Source organism: Podarcis melisellensis (genome assembly GCF_964234715.1).
Source record: "Podarcis melisellensis genome assembly, chromosome: 11".
In the NCBI taxonomy this organism is placed as follows: domain Eukaryota; kingdom Metazoa; phylum Chordata; class Lepidosauria; order Squamata; family Lacertidae; genus Podarcis; species Podarcis melisellensis.
In genome coordinates this window covers 22839045-22857995 of record NC_138543.1, presented here as the reverse complement: position 1 = coordinate 22857995, position 18951 = coordinate 22839045, and the positions used below count along the sequence as shown (strand labels likewise).

General features: G+C 40.3%; 1 protein-coding gene across 3 annotated transcripts in view; it reads right to left on the bottom strand.

Moving 5' to 3' along the window:
- EFNA5 (ephrin A5) overlaps window positions 1-18951 on the bottom strand; it is a 220528-nt gene that overhangs the window by 145200 nt on the left and 56377 nt on the right. The window contains exon 1 of one of the 3 annotated variants that reach the window (XM_081930779.1): window positions 1151-1356. The exons of the other annotated variants lie outside the window; for them this stretch is intronic. Within the exon in view, the coding sequence (XP_081786905.1) occupies window positions 1151-1218 (68 nt within the window). The 5' untranslated portion in view covers window positions 1219-1356. Of the gene's footprint in view, window positions 1-1150; window positions 1357-18951 lie in introns of those variants that run through there. 3 annotated transcript variants of the gene reach the window in all.

Genomic DNA, 18951 nt, shown 5'->3' with positions numbered 1-18951 from the left:
GCCACTGGCCTGCTGGTATTAGGACAGCTTCCTTTTTCCTTGACTCAAGGCAATATTAAAATAATTAGGCTTTCCAAATTTATGCATTTTATCAGTACATTAAAAGCAGTATTAAAATAGTACAAATGCAATAATTTAATTCAACAGTAGGAAAATGAGGAACTCTTTTGAGGTTAGGCTCTGTTTTGTGTCTATTGCAAAAGTAGCAGAATTCACAAAAGTATGTGTAATAAACATATTAATCCAAACATAATAAACAGTGGCAAACTATTTTTTTTCATCAGCAAGCTATTGACAAACCATATGTCTACAATTAAAAGTCTGTGTAAGTGTTCCACAGATGTGTGTGAGGAATAATTCAATAAATTCTCTTCTCTTTCTGTATGCAGCTCTCCACAAATTTCCTTCTTGGACCTCTGTAATCACCCAAGGAGGAGAAATTAAGAAAGCAGCAGCAGCAGCTCTTACCAAACGCTGCTGCCATGTAATGGCAAGTTGAGTTCTGCATGAAGTTCCATTAAAAAAAAACCCTACAGCCTGCAGAGTTGCTTCTGTTTACATCTGCAAGAGTGTGAAATTCTGCAACCTTCACTTTGCTCTTAATCCAGCAAAGGGGCAAAGAGCACTGGAACTCACTGGGTCAAGCTTTCAAGCCAAGGCTCTTGCTGATAATCCTCACTGTGATTTCAAGCTCTGATCACATAACCAGTGAACTTTTCACTGTGCTGATAACTTGCTGTCTTGGTAGAGTGAAACATTTCCTCCCACACCCACATCATTTACCAAAAGGAAGAAAGAAGAAGAAGAAGAAGAAGAAGAAGAAGAAGAAGAAGAAGAAGAAGAAGAAGAAGAAGAAGAAGAAGAAGAAGAGTGCATAGTCTCTGAGAAATGGAATGAAAGAAGGCTTTGTTCATTTTGATGGTTAAAAAAAAATAAAAATGGTCAAGTTATCTGCTACCTAAACAAATAGCGTATAAACCAGACAGTATCCCCCAGGCTACAAAAATAAGCTTGAGTAATCATTCAGTGGAACTTTCCTGATCAAATTGCTAACACCTTTCGTAACCTCACATCCACAGGGAGATAGTGTGGAGCTCAAGCATAGAGAGAGGACTCAGAGCATTCCTCCCGTACAGTGTAAGAGGTTTACCTTATTCCCAAGAGATGAAAGATCTGACATTCTTTTGCAGCTACATAATGTAACGGATATACTCCCATCTGGTAACTTGTTCTGGATCCCTGAAGAATATATTTTTTTTTCCTTTTCTGCCCATCTCTGGAACATCTAGAAGGGAAACCTCTGTGGGAGAGGCTGTCACAAAGAGAACTGCACTGAAAGGGATTTTAAAGAGAGATGACTGAGTGGCGTTGCCACATTTGGGCTGCATTCTCCACCGACTGCTGCACAGCCACAGATTATTAAACAATAGGGCTGTACCTGCTTCTTTTGGAGATGGAAAGCGTAACTGAAAATGTTTCACCAGCAGCTGTTTGATCTAACAAAAAAGGGTAGACGAGTACAAATTGACTGTAAGAGGTTTCTTGTTCTTTCGTGGTATTATATTCATACAATACCTGGCTTTAACTAGCAATGGCACCCCCTGCTGGCTTCCACTCTGAACTTCCTCACTTTGTTTCTGACTCCACAAGCATCTGATACAGCCCAAGCTGAATCAAAGCTACCAGGTCACAAATCATTGTTTGCATCAAATCTTCATCAAAAGCTGCTTCACCGAAGCCCAAACTCCCAGGCATCCTATCAATCCTGTGCACTCAGCATTCACAGCATCATATATGACAGACACAGACGCATCTACTGTATTTTGCTGAATGCTATGAAAACCACTCTTGCCAACAAAAAATGGGGCTTTCTACAACATGCATATGAAACAAAATATCCGCACTCACCACAGGCACAAGAGTAAACTGAATTTCCGACACAAGTGCAGTATCTAACCCATGGGGTAATAGAAAACCACAATGACAAAAACATTCGTCCAAGAGTACAGATTTAGAGATTTACAACAAAGCACAAAGGGGACTCAAGTTTTGACCCAACTAATTTGTGTGTGTTTTTAAGTCACAAGGGCTGTGGAGAAATGGAACCAGATTCACAGTGAGAGAGCTGCTTCTCACATAGGATTTTGTATTCTGAAACCTAAGTTTTTAAAAAATATAAAGGGATGTAAGCAAGTTTGAAACGCAGTTTCTCTGTAATATACACAGCACCTGACTCCAGTATTGCCTATTGCTAATATAGATGCATTTTTTTCTGAAGTACAAAATGTCTAATAAAAATCAGCAAAATGTATTTTGGCACTGACGTTGAGTAGGCAGGAAGCTGGGTTTTCTTTTTTTTTAAAAAAAAGCACTCATCACAGAGATCTCAGAGCTTTCCAATGTACAGAACTCTGTACTTCCTTTCCACTTTCCACCTCCAGAACTCTGGACTAGATTACCCTCGGGATCCTTGCCAATTCTATAATTCTATGAAATGCTAGAAGTGAAATCCTAAGGACACATACACAAAACTAAAACCTGCTGAAATCAGAGGGACTGCCTTCTAAGAACACTTGTTTAGGATCAGAGAATAAAAGCTCAAATGGTACAGTGTCTATCAGTGTTTGGGAGGGGGTATTAAGACAAGGGCAACTTTAAGTTCAGTTCACATCCGTATTTACGTAGCTTAGCCATCAGCTGCCAAAGAATTTGAGAGCAACCTACTGTTTCACAACTTTCATTGATACTGCATAACAACATCTTTCTGGCCCACCACTACATTTCCCCCTTTTCATCACCACTGCCGTAGTATCTCAGGGCTCTAACAGAAAATCTGGTGTAACACAAGCAGCGAGATTGTTTGAAAGCACATTCCCACCATCATCAATTGGAAACGCTTACTTAAGGAAAACTGCTGCTAATATGTTCCAGTCAGCAATGCCCCTAAGATGACAAAAACCCAGTGTAAAAATATGTGTCGCTTAACCTGATGGCAGGAGCTTTGATCATCTTTCGGGACCATTCATTCTTCCTTCTCATTGACTGATAAACCATCCCATAGTTTCCTGAGCAAACTCTCCGCCTGTTAGTCACAGTGAGGCAAAACAAACCAGTGAAGCTTAAGCTGTACAAACCTCCCTAAAACTATACCAGTTTCCATCCAACCTAGGAACGAGCAGAGACGAAGTGAGTGGGCAAAAACTAACAAACTTCTGGCCTTAGGATTCTTGCTACAGTTTCCTGAGCAAGGGGAGAAGACTGCAAAAAGACAGGCTTATGCTATACCGGCTTCTAGCGATTACTGAGCAGTATGTAAGCTGAAAATGCCAGCAGTCTCAATTGTTTATTCTCACTAAAGAATGAATAATGAAAGAGAGCAAAAAGGAAGCCAAAGAGGTTCAACTGTGCCCTATGCTTACAAAGTATTCCATGCACATTTGACCACTATCACCATTAAATGTTGTTGCAGAACACACATTTGAACAAGACCAAGTAAGCTTTAGTATACCTTGTACTATCTGAACCTTACATTATCTATCAAAAGGTCTAACTCAAGACATCAACAATTACTATCTCTTTATATGGTCAGTTACAAGAAAATGTCGACTCCTTACTTCCACAACCAAACTTCTAGCAAGACAAAATTAGCAAGGGGGTGTGTGGGGTGGAATGCTACTAAATCAATTGGATTGCTTAAGTTTCTATGTCGCCTAATTTCCTCACATCTTCCATATTTTAATGCTGGCATACTTCCAGGACTTTGCAGTGCCAAGATTACATATGTCACAGACCATTTCATTGCATGGAATAGCAGTCTAAGGCTTCCTTTCAAGTTAATTAGCTATAATAGTCAGTTGGGGGGGGGAGAAGGGGGAAAAACCTCCAAGATAATGTGACTTCTAGTCAACAAATTTATAAAACAAGAGAAATTGTTTTGCAAACTGGACCGCAAAACACATATCATCAGTCAATATCAGCCAATTTTGCAAGAAACACAAAATAAGACTGATAAATGGAAACCACCTTCATTGGGTTTAAGCTAATACGCCATTAATATGAAAAGAATTTGACAGTTTACATAAGGGATGTGACCTGGTGCCAACAACCTCTGGCTTCTCCATTTTCCAGATGGAAGGAGATTAGTCTAAAGCCTTTATTCTCATAAGAAGATTTTCCCCCCATGGAAAAACTATAAAGGACAATTCTGTTCCAAACTTCAAGTCTCCTTCACAAACGTCTACTCAATTCTGGTCCCTTACTAATGCCTATTAAAAGAAGCCCTTGGGCCTGAAGCTGTTGGGAGAAAAAGACTAATGCAAACTCCACTTTAATGCCTGCCTTTAAAAGATCTATTGACAAAAGCAGTGGGGAGAGTTTGGACCAATGTTAACTTAAAGAAAAAGGTTGGTGAGTTTCAATTGTGGATGTGAACGCCTGCTTGAGTTTGATCTTGATGGGCTTAAGGCAGAGAAAAGTTAAGCCTACTTGCATATTAAAAATGCATTAATTTTAAATTCAGTATGTACCATTTCTCTCACTTTGATTTATAAGCATCACTGGAAAAGACTTTGAAGGACATTCCTGTTTAAAATGGTAAAGAGCCACAGCACAGGACACTTTCTCTTCTTTGAAAATGTTAATATGAAAAATTGTCCATTGACAAAGCATGACACCATGTCCCATTAATCCTTAAATACAGTAAAATGGGAAACTAGAGTCTTTCATTGGTCTGTCCAGTGGAAGACATGGGTAGTTAATCAAAGAGAAAACATCTCTCAGATAACTTACCTCTTGCATACAAAAACTCATAACTAGTACATCTAATCAGACTACACACACACACACAAACACACACACACAATATTTATCCTTACCACATCACTATGCAAAAACAGCTGCAGAGCCAAGCAAACAAATTCTCATCACCAAGTTACATGGTCTTGCCCCTGACCTTGTAGTTAGTGTCTGAAAAGAAGCACAAGTTAAGGAGAAAATTTCCTACTCTTTTCTCCAGAATGAAGACTAAATCTTGGAGGAAAGAGGGCAGAAAACAAGTCCCTGCCGCCCAACAGCAGCTAGAGAAGGCCAGAGCCTGCTCTGACTTTGCACACAGTAGCCACTTACAATCTGGAGTAACCACTAGGTATGGAGTGAACCTAGACAGTTTCACCTTCCCGATGTAGCTCAGGAGCTGCCTTTGTGAGTAACATGCACCCTGAGTGTCTGTTGTGAGCACAGGCAAAGCTACATAATTCTGCTTCTTCCTTCAACCCAATGTCCACTGGATGCAAACGCAAAGCAAGCCAATTGACACTCAATTGACATTGTGAACTTGGAGTTTCTGGCAGGTGCACAAATCTCCACCTTCCTTTTCTAGCTTCCAGTTGGAGGTCAGAGGTTTGTCATGGCTCTACAAAAAACAACAACAAATCCCACATTTCAACCAACCTGTTGGACTGTGGGGGCAGAAAGTTTCGTTCCTTCTCCTCTTCAGCTCCAGGCTCAGAGGAGGCATTAGATTTATCTTGTTCTCCAAAGCTTGACTCCTGTTTCACCATGGCAATAGAAGCGGAAGCAAAATTACTGAATCCCAGACATCTACAGGGAATTCTGCATGCCAAGTTCCTACACGCAGTGAGAGCAATTTCTCCCTTCTATTGGGATCTTCAGTGAAATTAATTGCAACTGCGTATATGCTGTTGAATGGATTAGCGTTACTGTACCTGGTGGGACGCGGGTGGCGCTGTGGGTAAAACCTCAGTGCCTAGGACTTGCCGATCGCATGGTCGGCGGTTCGAATCCCTGTGGCGGGGTGTGCTCCCGTCGTTCGGTCCCAGCGCCTGCCAACCTAGCAGTTCGAAAGCACCCCCGGGTGCAAGTAGATAAATAGGGACCGCTTACCAGCGGGAAGGTAAACGGCGTTTCCGTGTGCTGCGCTGGCTCGCCAGATGCAGCTTCGTCACACTGGCCACGTGACCCAGAAGTGTCTTCGGACAGCGCTGGCTCCTGGCCTATAGAGTGAGATGAGCGCACAACCCTAGAGTCTGTCAAGACTGGCCCGAAAGGGCAGAGGTACCTTTACCTTTACCTTTAAGATGCAAGAATATTCAAATATGAATTTTGCAGAAGACCTCTACAGTTGATTGCGCATTTTGTGACTTCTAATGCATGGAGACATTTGTCCCTTAATACTCATAATAAAAATCACCCACTAAATGCACACTGACCCAGCCATTATAGGACCATCTTGAAATATTAATCAAACAAGTTACTCAACCTTAAGTAACTTGAATGAAAGCCAAAAATTAGCTATATTTAGCTTGCTGTAAGAACAGAACAACTGTCAATTTTACCTTCTTTTAATACACCCCCACCCTTTGGAACAACCTTTCCAGATAAAGATAATTTTTCATTCCCAGCTTTATAAAACGAAAGATAACCGTACTCTAAATCCCTACACAATAAATGTGCTCTTCTAAAACCTAATAACTGATAAAGTTATGGCAATCAGATAACCAGTTTAGAAAATTGTTTAAGGAAATGAACACTAGTACATCACAGTACCAGACTTCCCTTTAATTGATACAGTGTGCTTTTTTGTCAAGTGATCACTTTTTTAACAATCAAAACCTGCAGCTTTATTCATCAAATTAATTTAGAGGTACACTAAATATCTGGGGGTAACCCAGTTAGGAATCCAATAACACTTTTTACAAAATCCATGTCGGGGGGGGCATTCCTTTGTTATTTCTGTTAAGTGATACCTGAAAAAAATGTTGCCATGTGGAATGGTTTTGTTCAGTGCTCCAGCCAACCCACCATGCTGTCTTCCAGGATACAACATTCCACTCCCCTCCACTCAACTCAATCCCACTTTACACTCGCACACTGATACCACCCTCTGGTTTCTCAGTGCACCTCACAAGCACAGCAGTATATATATGGAAACAGTACCAAGGCAGCCTAGTCATGGGTCAGCGCTTGCCAGACAACACCCAGCAGTGACACCACCAATAAAAGCCTCCCCTGCCAACCAAAGGGTCTGAGATGGTTGATCTTGGCAGATGCAAGCTTAAGGACAAACCCTAAATAGCATGTGAACGTAGTACTAATACCTTGAACCGGGTCCAGTAGTAGCTTTAATGCAACTTACGCCCTTGTTTGTACTCAAGAAAGGCCTTTCCTGCAATATAAAGCTGATCTCTTTGATCAAGTGGAGAAAATCATTTCCCCTACCAACAGAGCACCTGGTATTCAGTGATTTATTGCTATGGATTTTCTTCTTCTGCCATGAACAAAGACTTTAACCAAAAAAACCACCCTCTTAGATTGCAGTGATAGCAGTTCACAAAATGAGCCTTCACTCTCCATCCAACTATCATGGCTGATTACATAAACTAAAAACTGACTTTTATAATCATAACCGTCTCCAGGGTTGAAGATACCTTTATCTGTTTACACTTATGAATAACTATTTTTAAGTGCAGAGAGGGAAAGATATACTGCAACAGCAAAATAAGCATTCAATAACAGGGAAATCCTAATGTTTCTTCAACTATCTATAAATACGTGCAATAAGAGGAAGAGGAAAAGATACCATTCCAATTATTGTTTAATACACATTAGATAAGAGAAGCAATGTCCTCAATAGAATTTCAGAGGAAGCAATATAACGAAGAGTGGGTTTTCCTTCACTATGAAATGTTCTATGGCTGAGAAGTACAGGGGGGAAAGTATCAACTCTTTACAAACTGGAGGTTTTATTTCTTGCTTTTATTGGAAAAGCAATCCTAATCCCTGATCTGCAATGCTGAAGAGTTTGGAGTGGGTAGAGAATTCAAAGATTAATAAGCCAAGAGGTATGAGGTGAAGAGGGTACACGGTTGGGGCATATAGCCACTGCCACCTTGCCCACATCAGATGACTGTATAAGCTGAAACCATCCCCTCAGACATTGGGTGCTTCCTCTGTAATTGCAACAACTGCAGACTATAGATCATTCTGAAGTCGAGCAAATTTAGCCTCAAAGTGTGTAAACACCTGGTCATAATGGAGGCCCTTCTCACACAGTCAGATTCAGTAACCTCTGGACCAGAGGTCAGCAAACTTTTTCAGCAGGGGCTGGTCCACTGTCCCTCCGACCTTGTGGGGGGCCAGACTATATTTTGGGGGGGAGAAATGAACAAATTCCTATGCCCCACAATTAAGCCAGAGATACATTTTAAATAAAAGCACACATTCTACCCATGTAAAAACACGAAGATTCCCAGACCATCCGCGGGCTGGATTTAGGCGGCGATTGGGCCGGATCCAGCCCCCAGGCATTAGTTTGCCTACTCATGCTTTGGACCTTCCAAAACAACTTTGCTGGCCAGCTACTAGAGGATGCAACGCAAAGTGCAAAATGAGCCTGCTTCACAGTTCACCCTGCCACAAGGTAGGCATAACTGTATACGCTACCCAGTTTTCAGCCTCTGCATGGATACTTAATTTACCCAGAATTACTGCCCTGGGGTTCTCCAACCATGCCAGAGAACCCTTCCCCCATCAGCTATGTCCCAGATCCCATTTGTAATTAGAATGGCCAATATTAGAACAAAATCTTTATAAGTCCCTGCTACCTGCCCACACAGACCTATTCAAGCACTGTTACCTGGCATTGCCAAATACAACTGAGAAATTTGGGCACATCCCACACTGTTAGGCAGAAGATTTTAATGCCACCACTCCTCTCAGTGTCCCTTACTCAGAAGAAATGCTTACCAATCCAAACCTCCACCCTCCCAGGCTCTCACCCTGGGTAAGAATCACAGGCCTGATGTCCACAGTCCTAGGCTACAATTCTGTATCCTCGCTGACAGGGAGGGCTCCCTTGCACCTCACCAAAATCATGTCCCAAAAGGGTTGCCTACCGCAGACCCTGTCCTTAGGCAGGCTCTGGACCACACCACATCCCAGCTGTAACCACTCAGCCAGAAACCAAACAATACCACACAATGCAATCAGCCCAACTCTCCAATTGATGCAGACAAAATACAAACACTCATTTCTGTCTGGGAGAGCAGGCCAGGCAGGGCCCAAGACAGGGCCAACCAGCCTCTCCCTGTTTAGCCCCTCTGTAGGTCTGATCCCCTAAAATAAATGCATACAATAAAATAAAAATAGTGGATACCAGAAGACATGAAAGGCACTAGTTAGCAGTCTGACATTTCTATGCAGATCCCACATGTATACATGAAGAAACGGTGAACATTCACAACCGTAATATCTGCAATAATACCATCTTTCTAGTTATACTGTTTTAATTTTACAGCTGTAATGAGAAAGAAATGCAGAGACCCAATTAAGCTTGAATAGAACAGAATTTCCTGACAAATCCCAGCTCAGCAATTTCACACTGGAGCCTCCCTTTGTTGGGAGTATGACGAATGAGGTCAGGAACAGAGTCTCGTGAGAGACTGAAATTATATTCTATTCATTTTGAATGTTGCTATCTTTTCATTTGACTTTTTGACTAACCTGACCTAGTCAATGTGTCTGTATCTGTCTTGGGTGATCCATAGCTAAGTATCTATGTTAGATGATGTAGTTAGGTGTAAGCCACGAAAGGCCTGACATATGAGAGAAAAATATTATCTAGGACTGTAGAACATTGATGATACATTGAAGTGGAGCTGTAAACAACAACACACAATATTTTGTCACTTTTTCTTCTGGGTCTCAGGCATCTCCTGAGTACCAGTCTGGCCTTGTCAAACAGTTTCTTCATTTCAATGAATAGGCATTGTAGTTATAAAAAATCTGGTGTAAAAGGTGTCAGGTGCAAGTCCCTGTCTGAGAAACAGGAACAAATGTGCTCATTGTTTTCATCATCTGAATTCACATACTTTGAAATACTGAAACAGTATAATGCCACTTCACATCAATTGTGTGTTTCGCACCATTGTGTTTCAAGTGTCAATGCAGAAGGCAGGCTATCCGTATAAATTAGGCTACAGAGTTCAGGCCTTAAGGAAATGCATATTTGTGTGCGTAAAACAACCCAGGGAGATAATCCACTCTGTAAACAGCTTCATCTGCCAAACGTATGGCATGAGAATAAGCAAATTAAGAGGGGTGTATGAACACTTATGTGCTTACAAAATAAGAACAGGTGCTTAACCCACCCTGCATGACATTCGTTTTACTGAATACCCAGCACGATGGAATATGTAGTGTAGGTGAGGCGTTTCCGGCCTGGCAGGAGGCAAATTGCGCAAACATGTTTTCAGGATTTCTATGAGCAAAAGAAAATTCATAAAGTCAACTCTTTATGATGTACCTAACTTTTAGATTAAACTCGGCAAACTGCCTTATCTTGAAGCACATCATTGGTCCATCTAGTTCAGTACTGTCTCTACTCTGTCCGGGAAAAGCTCTCCAAGATTTTAGTCAGGAGCTTTTCCCTATTCTACATGAAGACACCAGGGCTTGAACCTGGGACCCTGAACTATGGTCATTCCCCAAGGATTTCATACACCTCTCCAAAACCGAATCAGAGAAATCATCATGATGAATGACTATTCGTTATTTTTAAACAGTCATTTTTCTGTTTGTGATTTTTCACTGTTAATGCTGCAGTTATTTCTTTGGGAAATTTAGAGAACTCAATTCAGTGCAACAGACATGCAAATTTTTGTCTACCAATAGTTTAAGACACACAGTTCCTCTTTTACCATCAAAGATTTGTGACTTGCCAGTGGTGAAATTATGTCAGACTACATCTGTAGAAGTGGTACTCGATTTCTCCTTCCCAAGAACATTATGCAATCTTCTTGGCCAGGAGCTCTAAATAACCTCAGCCTCCTTCTTAGACATTGAAGTTATACTTGTCACTTGGTATTTGATTAAACAGGGAAGGTAGACGCTCTGGTATAGTGGCAGACAATATAAACTGCTCCACTCCTTTAAAATGCTGCATCAGAAATGACCAATAAGCAAGTGGAAGTCAGCATGCTAAAAATATTAAGCCAGTCTTCACAGACACTTGCAAGATGGTTCACTAAGTAACAAGCATCACACAACTTTGCCACCACTTCCAAGCAAAACGTTTTTTTTACCAAGATTAGCTTATTTCCATTTCCGATGTCCCCAAAGTAATCCTGTTTGTTCCTTCAACCTTCTCATAGACAGTGTCAAGCCTTAAATTTTACACTGCAAAGTAATCATAATATTCTCTGCTTCATAACAATACCTGAGAACTGCAAAAAGATAAAAAAGTTATCAGGCACACAATATGTAAGTTAATACTGTTTTATACCATACAAAGCACTGGTTGATGGCTGCTGTAATTACTAGGTCAACAAAGTTTGTGTACCTGGCAAAAGAAAAGTGCTTCAAATTCGGAAACAGAAAATGCAAAACAAAAAAAGCAACAATGTGCCAAGAATACATAGAGAAAATTATCAAATATACTAAGAATGCAAATGGATACATTTCACAAGCCACTGCTTAACTTGAAGAGATATTTGCTCTTTTGAAGTCCTGCCAAATCAGGCAGCTTCAAAACAAGTTGTAAGAAAATAATAATAATAAAAAAATCATAGCTCCACTAGTCAATAGGAATAATATTACAGATGTCAACAGAAGCAGGATCATACCCATTGTGCCTTCTAAGAACACAGCTCAGTTCTCAAACTGAATGCCTTTCTTGTTATCCTGCAAGCTCAGAAAAATAACCAAGGCATTTTTCATGTAAGCAAGCACACTCTGTTCTAAAGCAACATTGGTAATAACATGTGACAGCAAAGAATTTCACTTCTGAAGCAGAATTTGCTTGAAAAACGTTGGTATCTTTTCTCCTCTCATTATGACAATGCACAGATGATCCACCCCTTCATTTTTTAAAAAAAATAATAAGGTTATTGAATATAGATAGTCTATTTAAAATCCTGTAGTGCTATGGGCTGTTAAACAAATCTGTAAAGTTAGATTTCAGAATCTGTGAGCTACAGATTTATAGATTAAAAAGAAAATACTTTTTGAGGATAGTTGAACACCCTACTAGCTTATCTGAACTTTTCTCAGTAACATTGCTATCACATAATAAATGTAAACTTAATATTTATTTCTTGTGAGGATACAAAGAATTGCTCCAGACATTATCCAAAGCAATGAAAGAGATCATAAATAACTCTCTACCAACTCACCATTTTCATTTATGTGTGTGTGTGTGTGTGTGAGAGAGAGAGAGAGAGAGAGAGAGAGAGAGAGAGAGAGAGAGAGAGAACAGGGAGAGCTTATCTTTGAATACGAACAAGACGCATATGAGAGGAAGTGTACAGCCTTTAGTTCCAATTATTTAGAAATAAGTAATAGTAAATATTCCTAAGAAGTAAAAGTTAACCACTGTCAGGTGTAGATCAATCCTAATTACCAAACATTTTCACATGAGGGATAGGAGAGGGAGATTGGTTTTTCTGGTATCCAAAACCAGACTTGCCAAATGAAAAAGATTACGGGGAGCTTCATAGCTCTTTCTGCCACTGCCACCACCCTCTCCGCCAGTGCGAAAGAAAATAGCAAATCTAAACAGCAGCCTCTTTCTTAGGGAACCAATGTGAGCTCAGCTGACATCAGTGGGATTTATAAAGCTATAAAATTGTGTGCCGGCTGTAAGAGTGCTCACTGGCAGCTGTCACTATGAACTTGTTGCTTACATCAGAATCTTCCAGTATATACCTTCCATGTAGGCGGCAAAACCCTTTCTGTGAATATGACTGTCAGAAAACGCAGTTAGAACTTCATTATCAAGCCCTACTCTGTGTGGTGGTGGTGGCAGCAAAGAAATTCCTCACTGGTTAGACAGAGTGCCTTTGGTGGAGCTGATCTAAATGGTTGAGGGCATTCTCCAACCCTGATATGCATGTTCCTGAGAACTCCTTCACATTTTCTAAGCACTTTGAAAATAAAATTGCTTATATCTGCTACAGAACAGATGCCAAGACTACAACAGATCAGTTTAAAGTTGTGTCCAAGAGCTTGTGTTTTGTGTTACTGGATGAATTTCAGTTGTTGAAGTTTAAGGATGTGGACAAGGTTCTTGTACAAGCATGGCCTACCAACTGGATTGTTCAACCTATGTTCATCTTGGCTCCTAAGCAGAGAGATTGACCAGATGGGCTTGGGAGGAGGAAATTATGGAGCCGTCCCAGCTGTCCTCTCACAAAGTTGTGAAAAAGTGTTTTTTTAAAAAATTCCCTTGTATCCAGAATATTATAAGAACTGTATTCTGGTTACTAATATTCCTTCCTAGGCAAGATATTTAAACAGACGTGGGTTGTACCATCCAGTGAGTCCCTGACCAGAGGGAGTACTTAAAATCTTGAAGTTTGAGTCATTCTGGGAAAACTAACGGAGGTGGAATTAGAGAGAGAGTAATTGGCATCTGGGTTTCTAATTTGGGAAGTGAACCTAGATAAGGATATAACAGCTGCCTTAGAAAGTACAAATTTAAGTAGGTACCTAGTGAAGGATATTGATAATATCTAGTTTTATATATTACCATTAATATACACTGTACATTAGTACATAATATACTGTATGCTAGTATATAAACACAAACAGGCACAAAGGTGCCCTCTTATTATTTATGTATATATGGTTTATATGCCAAAATGGGCAGGTCGGCAGAGCAGAGATGGTTATAACCCTTTATCTGCTCAACAAGATAATCAGTTAGTCAGGGAGTACTGTTTCTAATTTATTTTAATTTTATTTTTTTAAAAAAGAAATTGCACCTTCCACTAAAATTGGTGGGTCTTTGATGAGGGAGGAGAAAATTTGCAGGGGAGGAATATGACCCCCCCCCCGAATTGTGGATTTAGCCATCCCTGTCCTATAGCTCAATAACCTGCCATCGTTTCTTAAAAACTGGCAAGGCAGCTCTTCCACATTTGCATTGTCATCAGTGGATACAGGAAGTAGTAACTTTCATCATTTGCTGTTGTAGAACAAGAGTCATAATACGTCATAATACAAAAAAATAAAAATGGTGGCACCATTCCAATAAACTGCCTGGGGAGGTAAAAAGCCTTTCAGTGTTTTTAGCCAATTCGTAAAGTCTGAGTCATGCAGCACACCAGGTCTAGAAAATCTTGTAGGCACCCTTGCACATTTCAGAAGGTTTGGTGGTATGTGAAGATACCAACATCTACAGTTGGGTGACAGCAGTGGGAGCAAGTTCCCCAAGAATTAACCAGTTGGTTTCTTTTGAGACTTGCCGGCTTTGTCAAATCTGTGACAGAGGAAAAGAAGGGTCAGATCCAAGACAGTCTAAAGTTAACAGCAGCCAGCTGTGTGATGGCAAACACCAGCAGGCAAACCACTGAACAAATAAGACGTTAATCAAAACCAAACAAATTCGGAGGACTAGGTAATTTTACATATTTGAGCAAAACGAAGGGAAACAACACACAATGGCCCTCCACCTCTCACTTCTTTTTTTAAAAAAAGTCTTAGCTACAAAGCGGACAAGCAAATTGAAATAATCATCTGAGAAGACTCTTAGGAAGAAAACTCGCTTGCTGCTTATGTGGTCAGAAAAGACACAGATCACATCTATGCTGTCAGAATTCAAAACAAATCAGATAGGTCTTCAGCACATGAAGATGGCTTAGAATTATGGAAGAATCAGAAAAGTTAGTAGCCAAATAAAATATTTTGTGTCCAGTATAAAAGTGACCTCATGCAGATTTCCCTGTTCTTGATCTGTTCAGCTTCTCCTTAAATATTCATTTTCCCCCCTTAGCCAGTTACACTGTACTGACACTAATCTGCCTTGAAATTGGCTGATTCTGCTCCAGCCAAAGCCAAGTTTCATCTGGTTGTCTTCGCTCCAAACCCAGTCTATGCTATATGGCAGAGGTTATTATTAAAAACTATATATTATGTGCACATGCTGTAAGAGAGTTCCTAGCTTGCAAAAATAACTATTATTTTCCATTCTCTCAAGTCAATGAAAGAGATTGGTAGTGGTGAAAACCTCGTATGGAAATTGTTCTCTAAATCCATTATTATCCATAAATGCCATTTAGCAACTGGCATCATACCTATTTAATATTTTTTTTCCCCATTTTATTTTGTGGATGCTAAGGTGGGGTAAACCAGGACAGAGGAAAGAATGCAAGGTCCATTGACATTATACTGAGCACTAACCACAAGGGCAGAGAAACAAAGGATTCACACAATCAATTACGCCTGGTAGTTTAGTTTATTCCTTTCAAATGAGCAGGTGCTTTGGCTCCAGCAGAAGGGAAGGGATTCTTAACACCACTCTGTTTTCTAATGATACAAGTATCATTTGACCAACCAACTATGAATCAGCATTCTTCCCCCTGCACAAGAATAAACATTCCCTTTTATTATTACTAGATTAAGTAATATAATACGGGTTCTAAAGCTATGTGAGAAGCATGAAGAAATGAATTCTAATTCAAAATATAAATGCTCATACCTCTGAGAGAGTCCTTCCTGCCCACCTTCTCTTCCTGAGCAGATTTTCTGGTGAGAGGTATAGAGCTTTAGGCTGTGCACATATTACTTGCTTAAAATACAGCTGGATAGTTCTTTGTTTTTCTCAGTTTGCATCAAAGCTGATTTAAGGGGAAGTGTTTCATACGAAACCATTAGACAGACACATGATATGGATTGTGGCTAATGCCATGTCCACAAAGCTTCCCAAGCCAGCTGTGGGAACACAGAATAAATGGATGTGAGTCCACAGCTTCGTCTCAAAACTAAGAGATGAGGAATATGCAACTTTTTTCACTTTAGATGAAACCCTCAAAGTGGAACTGAACAAATAACACCCAGCTTTGAAATATATGTATTGTTTTAGTTCCCACCCTCATTTCAGATCTATTTGCTTACCTAACAATTTACAGATTATAATCCATTATAGAATGGAATATCATCTGTCACGCTTAAAATGCAAAGGGGCAAGTATGAATGTGGGCATGCCAAAGTGTGACAAAGCAGAACATAATGCAGCAAATACAGAGGTAAGGACCAATGGGGGGTGGGGAAATCAACTAGAAAGTTAACTGGAGGTAGCTGGCACTCATCAACCACATCCCATCTTTAAGACAAATTTCCATAAACAAAACCTTCCCTCTATTCCTGGCAGTGTATACCCAACTTCCACTGACATGGGGCAGGTTTGGACAGTACCTGAACAGGGCCGATCTGCTCATTATGCAGAGCGCTGTTCCACATGGAAATGTGTCAGTCGTAGATATGAGTATTTCCATATGAAATCCTATACACAAATGATAAATTTGTGCTTTGGGTTCCCAGATGAAATACAGTATTGTACATTCAAATGGACATGTAAACTGCTTTGAGGTTTATTCTACAATCAAAGTGATATATAAATTTTGTGAAGTGGAAAAAAATGTATTAGAATAGGCTATTGCTCCTGCGCTGTGATCTAGACCACAGAGCCTAGGGCTTGCCAAGCAGAAGGTCAGCAGTTTGAATCCCCGCGACTGGGTGAGCTCCCGTTGCTCGGTCCCTGCTCCTGCCAGCCTAGCAGTTTGAAAGCACGTCAAGTGCAAGTAGATAAATAGGTACCACTCTGGCGGGAAGGTAAATGGCATTTCCGTCCACTGCTCTGGTTCGCCAGAAGCGGTTTTGTCATGCTGGCCACATGACGCGGAAGCTGTCTGCGGACAAACGTTGGCTCCCTCGGCCAGTAAAGCAAGACGAGCGCTGCAACCCCAGAGTCGTCCGTGACTGGACCTAACAGTCAGGGGTCCCTTTACCTTTACCTGTTCCCTGCAGATGGTCAGATATGACACACCAGCTCCACACAATGAACTGGATCGACTCATTCAGGTTTCACCCAGGGATTCAGAAACTGTGCATGTACCCAAGCGGTCTCTGAATTCAAGGCCCCATGTGATATACTGTGCACAAGCACCAAAGGTCTTGCATTATATAACCCTTTCCATCATGGTGACAGAGGCTGTGCTAGTGCTGTAAGACAAAAAAGTAACGGGGACAAAGTTAACAAACTCTCATAATAAGAAGGGTTATTATGTAATCAAACAGAGTTGTTCGTAGGAAATCAGGTCCACTTAATTCTGCCAAACACGTTGATCGTTTATTTTGGCATGACTTACACAGGCTGATGTGCTGACATATATCACTGATCTGAACTTGTGGTATGCTATCGGTGCTCCCAAAGCCCATATTTCAGTTCAACAACCAAGAGCTTAATCTGTTTCCAAGATGGATTTCTCTCCTTACATCTCAAGTACATTTAAAACACTGGTCGAGAAGCATGGGATTCCTGAAAGGGTGGGTGGGAGGGTTGAAAGAGAAATCTAAGATACCATGCTGATGGCAACAAAGTTATAGGCCAGTGTCAATGGCAACATCCCGCATCTCTATTAAGTGTGATTATTATTTTTACTACAAGATGCACTGTTGAAACAGTTCTCATGAAGTCACCAAAACACACACACTTTACTGCTAATCCAATTTTTAGAAGCTGTCTGAGACAGAGAGATAATTTTAAATATAGTGATGTGAAGGGAATAAACTTTGGACCAAGGGCATCCTAGTTTAAATCCCATTCCAGGCATTAATAAATTCCAGGCTTCAATAAATCGATGAATAAACCAAATAACTAAGTTTATGCTAGCCACAAACACCACTGTTTACCTGTTACCATACACAACTTAGCTTTATGAGTAAGTCAACAAGACTTACTAGCCTTTCTGCTCTTGTGATCTGTTAAAGAAAGATGTCACCCTGAAAAGTCAAGGTGGTGGTAGGGGAACCAACAACACAGGAATCTACCTTCTTCAAGTTTACACACATCCAAAGATTATTTGGTGTGTGCATGTTTCAAACATTTATCCCCATGAATACAGTGATTATAGTATGCTTTTGTGGTTACTGATAATCAAATGGCAACACACAGTCAAATAAACACATCTTAAAGTACCAGTCTATTACACAGAGATTCTCTTTTTCAAACAATATATGGGCTTGGGCAAATGTTGAAATCCCTTTAAATAAATATACAACTCATGTATAAATATCAACTCATCTTGATAACCTAATACATTTCGCTAAGTTTGCAAGTGATTCAAAACTCCTGCTTCCACTAAGCAAGGCTGAGCTTTTCCTCGAATAAATAATAATAATAATAATAATAATAATAATAATAATAATAATAATAATAATAAGTTATTTCTACCCCACCCATCTGGCTGGGTTTCCCCAGCCACTCTGGGCAGCTTTCAACAGAACATTAAAAACAGAATAAAACTCCAATCATTAAAAACTTCCCTAAACAGGGCTGCCTTCAGATGTCTTCTAAAAGTCAGATTGTTGTTTATTTCCTTGACATCTGACAGGAAGGCGCGACTACCGAGAAGGCCCTCTGCCTGGTTCCCTGTAACCTCACTTCTCGCAGTGAGCCTCACTTCTGCCAAAGAAGCATTTCAGAAATTTGGACATTTTTCTTTTTCATTTCCCAACAGTCAGCCTTAATTCTGATCGGCTTACAATTCCTAGCAATCCCCCTTCACCACCCCCTCTCACACTATGGCAAGGCGATACAGCAGGGAAAGACTTTACAGTACTGTGCCTGGCAATCAACTCCCTTCCCATTAGCTACAGATAGTTTATTGGATATAGCATAATGGAGAATCTTGGTTTTAAAACTATTGTTGAAGTTCTCTTACACAGTTGGGTGATTTTATGAATATAGTAATAACTATAACCTTTAGAATTCAAGATGAGAACAGCAGATGGAACCTAATTAAGAGAAAAATTATTAGTCTTCATAAGAAGCAGGAAAAGTCAAGGTACTTTAGAAAACGGAGGTCTTTTGTGTCATTCCGTAATTGCAGAAGCAGTTTATCGGATAGACTGTAGGGCTCTTTAAACATTACCCTA